Raw genomic sequence first — 15,559 nt, 5'->3', positions numbered from 1 at the left:
CTAGCAAAGCATGAAGCCTTAAGTTCAAATCTCAGTACTGCAAAAAAAAAAAAAAAAGAGGGAAGGAGGAGCTGTGTAAAAATCTCTGTCTCAGTCAAGCACTGGCGGCTCATGCCCATAATCCAGCTACTGAGATCAGAGGACCACATTTCGAAGGCAGCCTGGGCAGAAAATCCATGAAACTCCTATCTCCAATAAGACAGAAGTGAAGCTGTGGCTCAAGTGGTAGAGTGTTGGCTTTGAGAAAAAAAAAAAGCTCTGGGACAGCAGCCAGGCCCTGAGTTCAAACCTTAGGATTGGCACACACACACACACACACACACACACACACACACACACACACACACACACACCTGTCTCTGCCCCTCCCACCCCTCAGTGCTGCAATCCTGACTCCGCATGCTCTGGTAGAAGTGAGGAGCAGCCATCTAGCGTTGACCAGAGCTCCAGGGCATCCTGGCAGAGGCAAGGGCAACCGTGGTTAAGGACTAGCACATGAGAGGAGAAACACCTGAGCATTGCTTCCTGAGGGGTGCTCTGCAGCCAGAGCTCAGGGGCTCTGTTACTCCTCGTCATCCATCTACCTCGCCGAGTCTGCCCATCGCAAAACCCAGCTATGAGCACGGCGGCACCTGCCCCTGACCTGTCCTGCTGGAGATCAGCGCTGGCAATGGACCATAGGGCACCAACAGCAGCAGAGAGCTTCTGGGGAGGGGACACTGTGGAGGCCCCCAGGGTGCCGAGTGGCAGCAGATGGGGAAAGGAGCTCGGGGGCATGTGGGAGGTTACATGGCACCCTCTTCCTAGCTTGGGCAGCCTCTGGGGTTGACAGCTGCAGTCGCCAATGGAAGACCAAGATCTGCTCCTTTCTCTGTCCATGGCCTTGTGTCTCAGTTTCTTTAATGGGGTCATGGGCAGAGGGTAGGGCAAAGGAGGTGGAGGAGACTTGGATTTGGGCATACATGGGCTAGGTACCCCCAGGGCAGGCTGTTTCATCTCTCTGAGCCTCGTCTTCCTCACCCAGGGCTGGGGAAGTCCTAGAAAATGAGCAGTGCCAGGAGCCAGGACAGAATGCCCATAGTGGCCTCCCTCTTTTCCAGAGTGAGTCCAGAGTAGTGACAGCTCGATGACTATTAAAATCAGTTTAATCAGAACGTCAGGCCCTGCTATTGTATAGACAGGGAAACTGAGGCCCAAAGAGATACTGCAGTTTATCTGTAGTCATATAGAGGCCAGGGTCTGCCAGGAATGCAGGTCTTCCCACCCTAACACTGCTGTGCCTCAGTCTCCCTCCCTGGCAATACAGCTTTTGCAGAGACTCCAAGGCTATTGGCATCCATGAGTGTGCTGTTGAGCACACAGAGTGGAGCTGGACGTGGGGGTGGGGGTGGGGTCTCTGATGTGCCCAGGGTCAGGTGTCACCACCCACAGATTACCCAGGCACCTGATCTGCCAGGCCTGCCTCAAGGCAGCCATTGTCCTGGTTCTGGACTGGTGACAGCTGATGATGGGCTTAGCTTCCTGGCATCCGGGCTGGCCTCCCCTGTGGCATGGGTTTGTGCCAGGGTTAAACCAGGACCCAGCCCATCTGCCAGGATCCTAGAGGTCCCCGGGCACTGGCTTCCTGACCTGACACAGTAGCACATGATGAGCAGTCTGGGCCCATCTGGCCATCTCCAGCTCTGGAGAGCACTGGTTCTAGAGGACCTCGGGTACATGGCTTTCCAAAATCAGGAGTTTGCTGCTGCTGTTGTTGTTGTTTTCCCATTCTATTAAGCAACACTGCTTTTCAAGGTCTACATTTAATTAAATTATGAGTAAATACACTTTTAGACTAAGAAGAGTCTATTGAAGTATAATCGGCACGCGGGGTTTGGAGAAGAGGACTTGCCTGGCAGATGGGAGGCCCTGGGTCTGATCTCTAGCAATGCCAAAATATTTGTGTTAATTTTTTTAAGGAATAGTAGTAAGCATCTGAAGGAGATAAATGTCATGGGGTTCACAATCATGTGAGCACGAGGCATGACACACCATCGTGTGTCATGTGAGCATGGGACCCCATAGATGTAGCTCACACACACACACACACACACACACACACACACACACCTCCATCACTGGCCTCTGACCTTCCCAGGCCTCTGACAATGTGTACACACACACACACACACACACACACACACACACACACACACACACCTCCATCACTGGCCTCTGACCTTCCCAGGCCCCTGACAATGTGTACACACACACACACACACACACACACACACACACACACACACACACACGTGTACACATACAGAGTATAGCTACAGCCTGGCCTAGAGAAAGTGTTCATATCTCCCTCTGCCTCAGAAACCCACCCAAAGTAACATTTCTCAACCTTTAGTACAGACGGGGTGCTAGACACTGTTCTGATGGTTACACGGCCGCGTGAGTCCATCAGTTAATCTGCACCATGGCCCTGGGAGATCGCCACTGACTTCATTACCAGGAACACGAGGCTCCTATTGATGGAGCGTTGCCCAAGCCACAGCACAGAGGAGGCAGGGCCAAGATTTGAACTCAGGCCACGAGCTAGTCTGTTCACTCTGAACCTGTTTCCTGACCTCCCCCAAAGCCCACCAAAAAGGCAGAAAAGCCACGCGTTCGTTTGCCACAATGAAGAGATAGAAGCCCGGTATGTCGGTAAGGCCTTTCTTCTGTTTATTGTAAGGCCCCAGTCCAGGCCAGTCCTGCTTTGACTTGGCTAAGGAAGCCGAGTTCACCGTGTGAGGGGCCCTGCCCAGCAGCTCCACTCAGGGGCTTCTCTGTGGGGTGCTGTGGATAGCTGGCCTGGGATCCTGCTGCCGTCAGTCCAACTTCAAGTCCAGCACCAGGGTGTTCTGACAGGAGAAAGGGGCAGGTGGTGGTGATGAGTGAGGAGCAGTGACAGAGGCCTCCAGGCCCAGAGCTGGATGGAACTGGGCCACGGCTGGCAAGTGGGATTTAGTACAATGTTTAAACAAATTCTGAAGCGGGCTTGCCTTGGACCCTGGGGAGGCCTCCTTTTCCTCAACACTCCACCTCCCAGAGTAGAGAGATTAGATAAAAGAAATGTACATTTAACACCCTGGGCCCAAAGCCTAGAGGCAGTGAAAAGCTTATACTTATTGTTTGCCTCTAGCTGACTTATCTCAATAAATCCTAACAGTGGAAGTGGTGCTGTGGCTCAAATGGCAGAGCAATAGCTTCAGGGACAGCACCCAGGCCCAGAGTTCAAGCCCCAGGACCAACTGACAAAAAAAGATGAAGAAGAAGGAGGAGGAGGAGGAGGAGGAGGAGGAGGAGGAGGAGAAGAAGAAGAAGAAGAAGAAGAAGAAGAAGAAGAAGAAGAAGAAGAAGAAGAAGAAGAAGAGGAGGAGGAAGAAGAAGAAGGAGAAGAATCCTAACAGCACAGTGAGGCAGATGCCTACATTTTCATCTTTATTTTAAATACAGGAAAACGGAGAGGTCAAGTCATTTTCCTAGGTGGCAGAATAAGAGTGGTAGAGTCCCCTGGTCAAGAAGGCTCTAAGGGCCAAGGTCCAGCTCTCAGAATTGGTGGGATGATACTGATGGCATCGTGTCTGCCCAACCCACCCCTTCCTGTCTGACAGAGGCAGACTCTTGCTTATCACCCATTGGTGAAACATGTCAGTTAACATGGCCTTCCCCACCCCTCCCTCACCTCTACTATGCTCAGTTCAGCCAGGTTGTAATTGATGGCCAGAAGGTCCGGCAGTGGGAATCCAACTTGAAGTACATCTGAGAAATACAGTGAGAGTCATCTCAGCCTGACTTCTCTGCTACCCTTAAAACTGTCCAGGCTGGAGCTGGGAGTTTGGCCTGGTGGTAGAGTGCTTGCCTAGCATGCACGAAGATCTGGGTTTGATTTCTCAGTACCACATACATAGAAAAAGCCGGAAGTGGTGCTGTGGCTCAAGTGGTAGAGCTCTAGCCTTGAGAAAGTCCAAGGACAGTGCTCAGGCCCTGAGCTCAAGCCCAGGACTGGCAAAAAAAAATTAAAAAAATTAAAAAGCTGCCCAGAGCAAGGTGGTAGGAAATAATGCAGTGATTGATTTATAATGTCTGCCACCAGCAGACAGAGAAGCATGGGATCTGCCAGCTGTTTACTCCCTACTCCACCCCCAGCCCAGCAAATCTCATTCATGATGTGAAGTCAAGAATAGGAGCCATGGGGCTGGGAGTTTGGCCTAGTGGTAGAGTGCCTGCCTAGCATGCACGAAGACCTGGGTTTGATTCCTCAATACCACATACATAGGGAAAAAAAAAGCCAGAAGTGGTGCTGAGGCTCAAGTGGTAGAGCTCTAACCTTGAGAAAGTCCAAGGACAGTGCTCAGGCCCTGAGCTCAAGCCCAGGACTGGCAAAAAAAAAAAAAAGAATAGGAGCCAAATTATGGGCTAGGGCTTGTCCTCAAGCCTTTAAAGGGATAGGAAAACTACAGTAGAGGGGTAGGGGTATGACTCAAGTGGTTGAGCACCTGCCTAGCAAATGTATTCTCAATTCAAGCCATAATACTATAAAAATAAAAATCAAATAAGACAAAAATGAGTTTGGCCTCAGAGTTCCAGAATTGACCATTATTCCCTCTTAGCCTGCCCATTCTGAAGGGCTTCGAGACCATGGAGGCGAGGCTCCTTCGTGGCACCTGTGGGCCCGCTCACCATTCACCCTGGGAAGATAGGCTTCCCGGAGGTAATCAGTGACGAAGCCGGTTAAGTCCTTGGCCTGGAAGAAGAGGGGAGAAGACATATATAAGCTGGTGTTTGATGTCCAGTCCCATCCAGCTCCTCACATCTTTTGTTGGAGGTGGCTTGTGGCTAGTCCAGCAAGCATCAAATCCAGGCTTGCCCTGGCTCTGTCAGCTGCAGGTCTGTGCACCGCCTCTCCGCTTATCCCTGTGGGAGTTGGGTGAGGCTTCAAGACCTCAGGAGACAGCGGGGGCTCCACTCCTGCTCTGACAGAAATCTCAGGGATTTGCTCATCCTTTCAGCCCCTGCCTGTCTGTGTCTATGAGCACGGGGTGTGGCGAGCCCCTGCTCAGGGTTTTCCGTGTAAGTTACATGGCACATGACACGTAGTGCGCACAGTGTGTGGCTGTGGTTCCTGCACACCCTCTGTGTTCAGGTCTGCGCTGCGCCCTGAGAAAAATAACAGCTTGGTTGATCACAGCCAGCTTAGACCACCACTGCCCAGGGATGGTCTGAAGTCAATCCAGGGAGAGGACCAGGTTCAGGCTGCGAATGGAAAGCAGGGACTCGGGGAGGCTAAGGGGCCTTCCCCAAGGTCACACAGCAAGTCAGGGACCTCCACAAGCCTCTTACACTTTTGCTTTTGCACTCTGGCCCCATCCCAGAGCCTCTCCCCTGCAGACCCATGGTGTGTGTGGGGGGGGGAAGCAGGCCTAGTCTTCCCTGCAACCAAGTAGGGAAGAAGCACCTAGGAATGCTTACATTAAAGTCACCAACTGATGAGGATTCCCGGGACAGGCTCAGGAGTCTGTGGGGAAGGAAAAGCCGGGGCGGGGGGGTCAGAGTCATTGACCCCATGCTAGGGAAAGGATCCTGAGGGCTCTCAACCCCGCTCCCCTCAGACCCTGCGCGTGTGTCACCTGTCATTAGCACCCATTCAATCCCTGTGCTCCTATCACTGAGCTCTTCAGCACCTCCCCCTATTGGTCCGGCACTGCCCTCGGGAGCCCTGTCAAGTCCAGCATGAAGAGGTTCATAGCCCTGAAACAGGACACCGTGTGGGAACACCCTGCCCTACCTGTCTTGAGAGAGGCTCATCTGCAGTCGATTCTCATGCACTGAGTACTGCACGTTCAGACTGAAGTGCTGGAGCACAGAGAGAAGTGGGGGAAGACAGAGACCCCTCTACCACTCTCCCCTCACCAGCATGACCACCACTGCTCATCCTGCCCCCACCCCCAACTCAGCCCCTCTTGTCCTGGGTTAAGACAACACCTCCCAACCTATCTGGCACCATGGTGGGCTCTCCACACAGGGCTATGGCTCTAGGTCTTTGCTCATTCTAGAGCTTCTGTTTGGGGTATGTCCAGCTTCCCCAAATCAATCCCTTATCTGGCCAGCTCCTGCTCAAAACAACTCAGCTAGCACCTCATCTAGAAAGTCCTTGGTGACTCCTCCAAGGTAGATTTGGGGTCTCTCTGGGCTTTTGTAGTACTATTTTGGGTGCCCTTTGCTGCCCTGTGGCTGCTAAGGAATGTTGAAGAGAGAGAAGAAGGAGGGATGAGGGAGGGAAGGGGGAAGGAAGAGGGCCTGGTACACTGATCCCACCAGCTAGTCGCAGGTGGCATGGCAGAGCCGGGGACCAGGCAGCAGGTGACAGGGTCTGAAGGTCGGGGCACACTGTAGAAATGAACCAAGGACCCTGGCATTCATTTCTTGGCTATCAAGTAAAGTGCACCCTCCTAGCCTGGGACGTGCATGCCGGGGGCAGATTCTACTCACAGTCTCCAGAAGAAAGAGGGACACAGGGTTCTTGCCCCGGCGCTTAGCTGCAAACATCTCCAGTGTGCCATGGAGGTGCAGCAGACTCTTGCCGGGCTCCATGGTGACCTTGGGGGGCTTCTTTATCTTGATCTGGGTCACCAAGCGCTTTGACTTGGGAAAGGCCTCGGCCACCTGCACAACCACAACACCCACTGAGGGTCAGTCCTGAGCCCCGGGGGCTCCGTTACATCCAAAAGTCCTCCGTACAACAGGCACTTTCTACCATGGACTGGCAGGCAGATGAGCAGAAGCCAGGACTGCCCATCAGGAAACAAAGGAGCAGTGGCACAGCTGGCTGTCTCTCTGTGGGATGGAGGATGGACAGTGGGTGAAGGCGGGCTGTTTCTATGCTGGTCCCAAAGAGTAGGTTATGGAGATATGGCGCAGTGCTTCCACACTGGACTGGCCATGTGGGTATTGAAAAGCTACTGTCCAGGTCCTTTTCCTTCATTAGAAGGCAGGACAGAGTGCTGTAGTCATGGGTGAGGGATGGGAATCGAGGGGGGCACTCACTTGTGGGATGAAGCCAGCCAGGGTCTGCGTGGTTTGCGTGGGCAATTCACCAATCTACAAAATCAAAGGCAAAATGAGGGTGACTGAAGCTCGCAACCCATCCTAACAACCATCCTCTGACTCAATAAGGTGTACCCCAGATGTTCAGTATCCACACACACACCGATTAAGAAGCTTCTGAGGGACCAAGAACATGGCCTACACATGGGAGCTTGTGGCTCTCAGAGAATGATGGAGGGAAGAGCAGGAGAAGAAATGGGAAAATAGATGGTGAGAGGACGATTTGTAGATGGGAAGATAGAGGGATGGGGAAGTGGACAAACAGATGAGTGAGTGAAGGGGTAGGAGGATGAATGGATGGGTGTGAGGATGACTGGATGGGTAGAAGGATGAGTGGATAGGTGGAAAGACGAATGAATTGGTGGGAGGATGAATGCATGGTGGGTGTGAGGATGACTGGGTGAGTGGGAGGGTGGATGGACAGGTGAGGGTGGAAGAATGGATGGGTAGGAGGATGGATGGTAAGTGGAAGGATGCGTGGATGGGTGGGAGGATGGATGGGTGAATGGGAGGATGGATGGGTAGGTAGGAGGGTGAAGGAATGGTGGGAAGATGAGTGGGCGGGGGGAGGATGACTAGATGGTGGGGTGATGAATGGGTGGGTGGAAGGATGAATGGATGATAGGAGGGTAGATGGATGGCTGGGAGGATGAATGGGTGAATGGGAAGATGAGTGGCTTGTGGGAAGGTGGGAGAGAAAGGTGAGGGTGGATGAATGGAGACTGAAAAGGATGAAAGGAAAGTGGTGGCTGGCCAAGTCACCAAGGACGAAGGTTAGTGACTGCATAGGTGGCCGCAAGGACAGCTGGACACATAGACGGGTAGATGGTGCTCACATGACCCAGGGGTAAATAGGCCAAGGTCTGTGTTACCCACAGCCCCAAGTAATCCTCAGGGGACACACTCGGCCCATGGGGTGGGGACTGGACAGTCACCTTCTTGTCCTTGATTTTCACATCCAAGGACTTCTGCAGAAGTGCTAGCTCTGCTGTGAGGAGGGCGGCTGACAGCAGCAGCTGTGACGAGCCTTTGACTGAGTCCTCGGGGAACTCGGGGGCCTCCCAGTCCCCATCAAGCTGGATGGCTTTGCCCTTCTGAGGCTGCACCATGGTCTGTGGGAGGGACACGTTGGTGAGGAACCAGGCCAGGCTGGGTCTCTGCACTCCAGACCAATAACGACCAGCTCAACCCGAGCTGCACATCATCAAGTCAGGAAATGCTAGTGGCAGGGCAGGCCTGTGTGCCTTCCCTGTCACAGGCAAACTGTGGGTAAACTGAGGTATGAGAAGGTGAGGGAGTCAACCACTAGTCCCCGGGCACTTCCTCCTAGAAGAGCGTTGGCCATTTCACTGGTCTGACTCTGACTTCTGGAGCCCTCATTTCTCCAGAACACAATTCCTGATGTCTGGAGTGGGGGTTGGGGACTTCCCAGGAAGACAGCTTCTCAGGACTCGACCCCTATCCTTACAAGACACATCTTTCTCACCCAATGAGGACCCAGCTCTGCCGCCAAAGCCCACCTCCCCCAAGTCAATATCTGCACAAGAGCCACTAATGGGAAGAAGCAGACAGCCCTGGGAGCAACTCCATCTGAAGATGGTAGCCCTCAGACCAGTGGAGACACGGGCCTGTGCTGGGCACAGCCTCAGGTGCCAGCCTCAGGGGATGACCTCCCGCCTTCTTCAGCCCCAGTCGAGCCATCTGCCAGGTCAAAACAGGACCTGAGCCCCGCGCCTTACTTTGAAGTCCACTTGGATGTGGCTGGCAGTGGTGGCTGGTGAGGATGTCAGGACGTATTGGACGGTGCCCATCTGGCCCACAGGCAGGACATCTGGGCAGAGGATGCTCCACTCAGGCACAGACCCCAGAGTAGGTGCTAGCCTGAAAAACTAGTCCCCAGCTGCTCCCCCCACACCCTGTCCCTCTCTGTGACCTCAGGCAAACTACTCAGCACCTCTGAGCCTCAGGAAGGGCAGCTACAGGATAGAAACAATGGCACCTGGCCTGAAAAAACAAAATCGCACCATTCTGCTAGCCTAGATCTCAGCCTGGTTGAGTGAATCGGCTGTTGCACAGCCCAGCAAACCAAGGCTCAGAAGAATGGAGCGACTTTTCTCCTACCTGCTCCCTTTTCTGGGAACATGAGTCAGCCACTGGGATTTCCTGTCTCCCACACTGGGGAAGCCCCGTGGGCAGCAGTTGTTAGGCCTTCCCACTCTGGGGATTACTTGGCAGGACATAGAGCCTGAGGATGCAGGCAGAGTGGCTGCTGGCTGGAGCTCTGGGTGCAGAGATGAAAGAGAGGACCCCAACATCCCTGAGAGCCTGTTTGCTAACTGGGCAGTGTTGGGCACCATGATCTCAGCCCTCCTCCAGTCCCTGGGCTGGGCTGGAAGCAGCTCTTGAATGGGTTGGGGGTAAGACAGGGATGTCTAGTTGTGCCATTGCCCTGGGGTAGGGGCAGGTGTGGCCAGAGATGCTCACTGTGCAGACTGGCCCACTTCTTGTTCACATACACCAGGACTGCATCGATGGCCGGGCACATCTGCAAACAGAGAAGGCACCAGGCTGCCGAGGCCCCGCCTGAGGGCCACCTTCCTCACAGCTCAGGGGCGCTTCATGAGGGGACCAGAGCCTTGATGGAACAGGGGCTAGGGGCACCAAGTCCCACCGAAAGTCAACAGCATGGAAATCAGAATGGAATTCAGGTCTGACCACAGTTTGCAACATCTTTGAACTCATCCCCCATGGGCTGGTCAAGCTACACAAGGCTGGGCAAGCTGAAACACACTGGCTCATGTTTCCTCTGCCTGTGTGCATGGCAGACATCACTAGAAGATCACAGCACCTCCTTCTTCTGAGCCAGACAGCCAATCCAGATCAGAAGGTAAGGGACAGTCCCTTGGCCCCACAGGTGGAAGCCATCCTCGCCAAAGGGTTAGGGGCTCATTCCAGGTCACTTACCATGTCAGGGAGGACTTTGTGGAGAGTGCTGTCCAGGAATTTGTTGATTACCTTGGGCATCATGCTAGACACACACAACGAGGAAAATGAATGGGCGCATCGGTGACAGGAAGGGAGGGGAGGAGGTGGAGGAACCTGGGTTTGGAAGTCTGAAGTCCAGCCTTCCTCCCCAGCCACCGAGCCTCTCACTTGCTAGGCAGGTTGGTCTTCACGCTGCCCAGGATAATCTCACAGCCCTCACTCTTGAACGTGGGGATACCCGTCTCCTCATCTCGCAGAAGCCGGTCAGTGGCTGTGATGTTCAGAACCACGGTGATCTCCATGTTAGCCCCTGTGAAGCTGGAGAATGGAGCAGGTGGGCACTGTGAGAGTCTATGCCATTCAGGCTACCATCCCCATCCCCTCTGTGCCCCCAACCTCAGCATCTCCTAGAGGGGAGAAAGGGAAGGACCGTCCGGCAGGACAGAAGAGGGTATGGGATCTCTCCAAGGTCACACAATCAGATGTGCCCATCTCTTCTTGCTTTGATGAATTCCTACACATCCTTAAAGAACTGTCCGGTTATTATCACCTCCCCCAAAACCTTTTCTTCTCCTCTTCCCCTCTTCCCTCTTTCTCCCCCTCTACTTATAGACCAACTGTTCAGCCTGTGGTTGTCTTGCTCTGGTTCCCACCATAGCACCCAGCTACTACCCAGCAGGTACATAGAACATGCACCCCTTCCTCTCTGCCCCTCCCCTGCCATACGCACCTCTTGCCAGTAATGGTCATGCCGGTGGACACACACTGGAAGATGCCTACTCCAGGTACAAAGTTCAGTGTGATGACGGGTACCAGGACATCCTTGACCTTCACACTGGAGGGAGAGGTGTGCCCAACCCTAAGATCTGAGGTCCCAGGACCTGGGTCTTCAGCTCACTCCTCTGCCACCCTGCTGTGGCCATGAGTAAAGCTCTCTCTCATGCAGAGGGATGGAAGCCTGTCTGTCTTGTGAAGCCCTCAACAAAAGGCTAGACATGAATCCATCACAGGTGCCACTGCTGACTGCGTGACCTTGAACCGTTCTCTTCCCACCTACGCACCTCACTTTCCCCAGCAACAAAACAGGAAGGTTTGCATCGACGTGGGTTTCTCCACAGTGGCCCTCTTGACATTCAGGACAGTGGCAGTCTGTCCTGCACATGATAGGATGTGTACTAGCAGCTCTGACCTCAACCCGTGGATGCAATTGTACTCTCCCACAGAAATCCCACCCCAAAACTTCTCCAGAGCTGGCCTAGTGGTAGAGTGCTTGTCTAGCATGCATGAAGACCTGGGTTCCATTCCCTGGTACTAAGAAAAAGCTGGAAATGGGGCTGTGGCTCAAGTGGTAGAGGTCTAGCCTTGAGAAAGCCCAAGGACAGTGTTCAGGCCCTGAATTCAAGCCCCAGGACTGGCAAAAAAAAAAACAAAACCGACTCCAGACACTGATAGATGTCCTCCTGGAGGCACAATCACCCTTGACTGAGAACCACCAGCAGAGATTCTGGATAGCAAAGTGTGGCATCCATACCTCTTCCTCCTGTACAGCCTGAGCTCTGAACAGACATTGTTAATCGATCACAGTCATGCTCCAGCTTGAGAGCTCTCCCCAAAACATCCATCCAGGTCGCCCCTACTAATCAATCCCATACAACACTTACAACACCATTCCTCCAGCCACTAGCTGATCATTGAATCTTTCTGTCTCTGCCAGTTGAGGGCTTTTTCACTTAATTGCCATACATTCAGGGACATTCACTGAGTGCACACAGGGAGTTAAGAGCTTGGCTTTTCTCCCTCAAAGTGACCCTAGGCAAGGATCTTCTCTAGAGGAATGGTCACATGGCAACACAGCCCAAGGCAAAAAAGAGGTCTGAGCCTGTACCAGCAGACTCACCATGCCTTCTCTGGCCCTGGATGTGGCATCTGGGCCAGCCCTGTGCTTGGCCCAGCTATCCTCAGACCCCTTCCCCTGCTTACTTGCTGAGGCCTTTGATAGGTTTGGCCCCTGGTCGTGGTGTGCCAGCTTCGGCCGCCATCTTCTCCAGGATGTGACTCTCCTCCATGGCACTCTGGACCTCTGCCGGGCACAGGGTCAGGAGGCACTCAGCTGGTCTGCCACTGCTCCCCTGCCCCGTACTAATCTCTTTTGTGTCTCAAACCACTTCCTAGCAGGAACATTGACAAATGATGGAAGGCTGGTGTGGGGCAGGGGAGCAGCAAGAACCGTAGAACTCACTAGAGGGTTCAGGCCCAGAGGAAGGAGCTGGCCAAGGTAGCCAGGAAAGACAGGTGTCTGTCTAGTTCTTGGAAGAGGAGGAGAGTGAGGAGGGGGAGGGGGAGTGGGGGAGGAATGTCCACCAGGAAGCTGAGCAGCAGGCTGGCAAGGGCAAAGGAAAGGAGAGATGGAAGAGAGAGTACGAATTCTGAAAGTGAAAGACACACAGGAACCAGGTTTGAGGCCTTGAATGTCAGGCTCAGGCAGTGACTTCTGAAACTCAAACACTCCCAGACCTTGGGGGCTGGTCTGAAACCTTGGTGAAAGGCAGATTGTAGATACATAGAGATGCTGATTCCCCAGAGCCAGACACCCTAACCCCAGAAGCAACCCTGCCAGAAACCCCTCCAAGATGGCCACAGATTAGTTTCCAGAGAGGAGACAAATACTGGGCAAAATGAGTTGTCCTAGCTTTTCACGTTTAAGCTCAACTCTGCCCATCTTCCTTTGGCCATGGAGCTGAGGCTGGAAAATCAATTTAACTGAAGATTTCTAGCTTCTCATTGGCTTTTACCAGGAAAGGCTGTTGCCTTATGTCATATTTTTGTTTGTTTTTATGCCCGTCTTGGGGCTTGAATTCAGGGTCTGGGAACTATGCCTGAGGTTTTTTTTGGCTCCAGACTAGTGCTCTACCACTTGAGCCACAGCTCCACTTTCTGCTTTTTTGTTTTGTTGGTTGGTTGGTTGGTTACCGTAGATAAGAGTCTCATAGACTTTGCTGCTTTTCAAAGGCTGGCTTTGAACTACAATCCTCAGATCTCGGCCTCCTGCATAGCTGTTCCATATTTCTTTACATTTACAGGTGGACAAACAGTAACACAGGAGGGGCAAGTGCCTTGCCTGAAGTCAAAACAGCAAGTTGTTGGCAGAGCTTGGATTTGATCCACAGTCTGACACCTCCAAAGCCCATGTGTGGCCATCAAGCCCTATCCTCAGAGCCAAGGAGGGACTGGAGAAAACAGGATGTTTATAGTCTTGCTTTTTGTCCTGGGCCTCGATTTTCCCTCAGTAAAATGGGAGAATCATAGTCACACATAACTTATAAATTTGGTTTGCTGACCACAGGATGCTCAGGCCCAGCAGACATGAGCGGTGACTGCCTGCCACCTGCCTGTCACCTACTCCTGGCCCCGCCCCAAGCCTGAAATCTCACCGTGATTCAAGACGTCCATGCCCAACCGCAGCAATGCCCCGCGCTCTGCCTGAGTGCCAGTCAGCAGGCCACAGAGCGCCAGACACAGACACAGGATCAGCAGCATCTCCACCTGGATCTGCGCGGGGACTGCGTGGGGGGGGGGGGGACCCTGATTAGGTGTGGCTCACCAGGCCTTGCAGACCTGGGTATCACCTGTGTGCATAGCGGATGGAACTTCTTTGGAAGTGTTAGAGTCTAGGAGTCCCGGGATTCCAGGCAGTATTTAAAAAAAAATGACAGCAGTCTGCTCATCTCACGTAGTGCATATCCCTCTCTCTGCCTCAGCTTCCCTATGGGCCAGATGTCCCTCTAACTGGCCTGTGACATGGGCCAGTGGCAGGTATGCATGCTTTCGAGGCAGCTCACTGCCAGCAATGCTGGAGTATTCAGGGAGTTCTAAACTGCCAGCTCCAGGTTTCCTTCCCCTCTGCACGGGCTCCCTTCCTCCTCACATCCATTCTGCATCACTTCCAAAATCTCAGTCCTCTTCCAAAGGTCTCCAGAAACATGGCCTCACCCATAGGGAAACTGAGGCACCTATAAGGTCTCTTAGCTGGTGCACAGGAAGCTAAATAAAAAGACCTCCAACTGAGAATGTGGCTCAAGGGGTAGAGTGCTAGCCTTACTCAAAAGAAGTTCAGGGACAATGCCTAGGCCCTGAGTTCAAGCCCCAGGACTGGCAAAAAAAAAAAAGACCTATCCCAGACCCTTCAAAGTCTGCCGCCCACCCCTCTCCCCCCACAAAGATCTCTCCCTCTACTTACCAAGATCTGAAATTCTCTCAACCAGCGGCCAAGTGCAGAGCTTGGGTTTGAGCTTTGGCTGAAAGGAATCAGTGAGGGCCCATGACAGCTGGGCCATTGTTGGCCTGGACAGACAGGGCTCCAGGTAGACTTGTGCTGACCGCAGACTTGGGCACCAGGGCTCCTCTAACTCTCAGGATGGGCCCTCCCATGCCCCCCTTTCCAGCCAAGCCCACCCCACATCCATCCACGCTCCATCCAGCTTGCCCTGACTGGACACCATCGATGTGTCAAGCAGGGGCCTGCCAGGTGCCCCATCCACTGTCCTGCCTCTCCTGAATCTTAAAGTGTGGACAGAAGGACTGGAAATGGGGTCAGTCAGGGTCAAGGCGATCAGAAGGAAGGACTTTCCAAGGAGGGTGTGGGGAGCAACAGTTAAATTCCAGGATTCTGTTCCTGATTGTGCTTTTACCTAACTTTCGCCTCCTTTTAGAATTCCTGCTCCCCTTTGAGGCCTCATTCTAGCCCTTACCTCCTCCACCAGGAAGCCTTCCTCAACCCCCAGCTCAAAACCACAATTTGAACCTGACCCTGGATAGAGCCCACCCACTCGTGGTGACGTCCCTGTCACTCCACCTGCAGCCTTTGCTCTGTTGTCTCCCCACTGGGAGCTCCCACCCGAGCCTAGATACCCTGAACCCCGGCATAGCCTGGGGTTTCCTGTCTTGTCTCCCCTCAGCCCCAGATGGAATGCAAGGAAAGTGATGTTCTTCTATCACTTTGATATTTTTGTGTTGAACAGGGCCATTCCTGCAGGCCCTTTGGTCACACAGCTAAGGACTACCAATTAATGATGTGACCCCAGCCCCTCTCTGGGCCTCAGTTTCCTCATCTGTTAAATGGTAGATCTGGATGCAGCACTGCAGAGCATCCCAATGAGAGAGCTCTCTTACCTTGCCAAACTCAAGGAAGTCCTGCAGATGGCTGACCTTGTCTCCTGACCCTGAGACGAGGAAGCCCTTATATTCTGGAGGCTGATTAGCCGCTTGGATAATTAAGGGTTTAATAAGGTCTAGATAATTATCTAGAGGCCCCGGTGCTCACGTGGAGTTCAGTCTGTTCCAATGTAAATAGCACAGACGGCAAGGGTAGCTGGACAAGAGGAGGCACTGGGAACCTTAACGCCCTCCACTGTCCCCTCCGCTGGGGCGAAACAAACAGGAG

The 15,559-nt window shown here is 53.2% G+C and overlaps 1 protein-coding gene across 1 annotated transcript; it reads right to left on the bottom strand.

Annotated features, from left to right (window-relative positions):
• Positions 1-2,855: 2,855 nt before the first annotated feature.
• Bpifb6 (BPI fold containing family B member 6) lies at positions 2,856-14,547 on the bottom strand. Its single transcript, XM_090352707.1, has 17 exons — positions 14,497-14,547; positions 14,357-14,414; positions 13,551-13,679; positions 12,100-12,199; positions 10,850-10,954; positions 10,288-10,437; positions 10,099-10,162; positions 9,619-9,679; positions 8,874-8,965; positions 8,070-8,246; positions 7,075-7,128; positions 6,520-6,693; positions 5,816-5,883; positions 5,500-5,545; positions 4,711-4,774; positions 3,713-3,789; positions 2,856-2,888 (listed from the first exon to the last, which is right to left on the bottom strand). The coding sequence occupies exons 1-17, from the start codon at positions 14,545-14,547 to the stop codon at positions 2,856-2,858; spliced, it is 1,503 nt and encodes a 500-aa protein (XP_090208833.1).
• Between the last annotated feature and the right edge of the window lie 1,012 nt (positions 14,548-15,559).

The sequence above is a fragment of the Megascapheus bottae genome, chromosome 18 (assembly GCF_031878675.1).
Source record: "Megascapheus bottae isolate mThoBot1 chromosome 18, mThoBot2.hap1, whole genome shotgun sequence".
Taxonomy (NCBI): domain Eukaryota; kingdom Metazoa; phylum Chordata; class Mammalia; order Rodentia; family Geomyidae; genus Megascapheus; species Megascapheus bottae.
Note: the sequence above shows the minus strand (reverse complement) of the source record. Positions and strands in the feature narration are given on the sequence as shown.

Coding starts and splice junctions, on each gene's coding strand:
- Bpifb6 (XM_090352707.1), bottom strand. CDS start 14,547: ATGGGAGGGCCCATCCTGAGAGTTAGAGGAGCCCTGGTGCCCAAGTCT. Junction 13,680..14,356: donor TGAGAGAATTTCAGATCTTG/GTAAGTAGAGGG, acceptor CCCCCCACGCAG/TCCCCGCGCAGATCCAGGTG. Junction 8,247..8,873: donor ACATCCAAGTGGACTTCAAA/GTAAGGCGCGGG, acceptor TCCCTCCCACAG/ACCATGGTGCAGCCTCAGAA.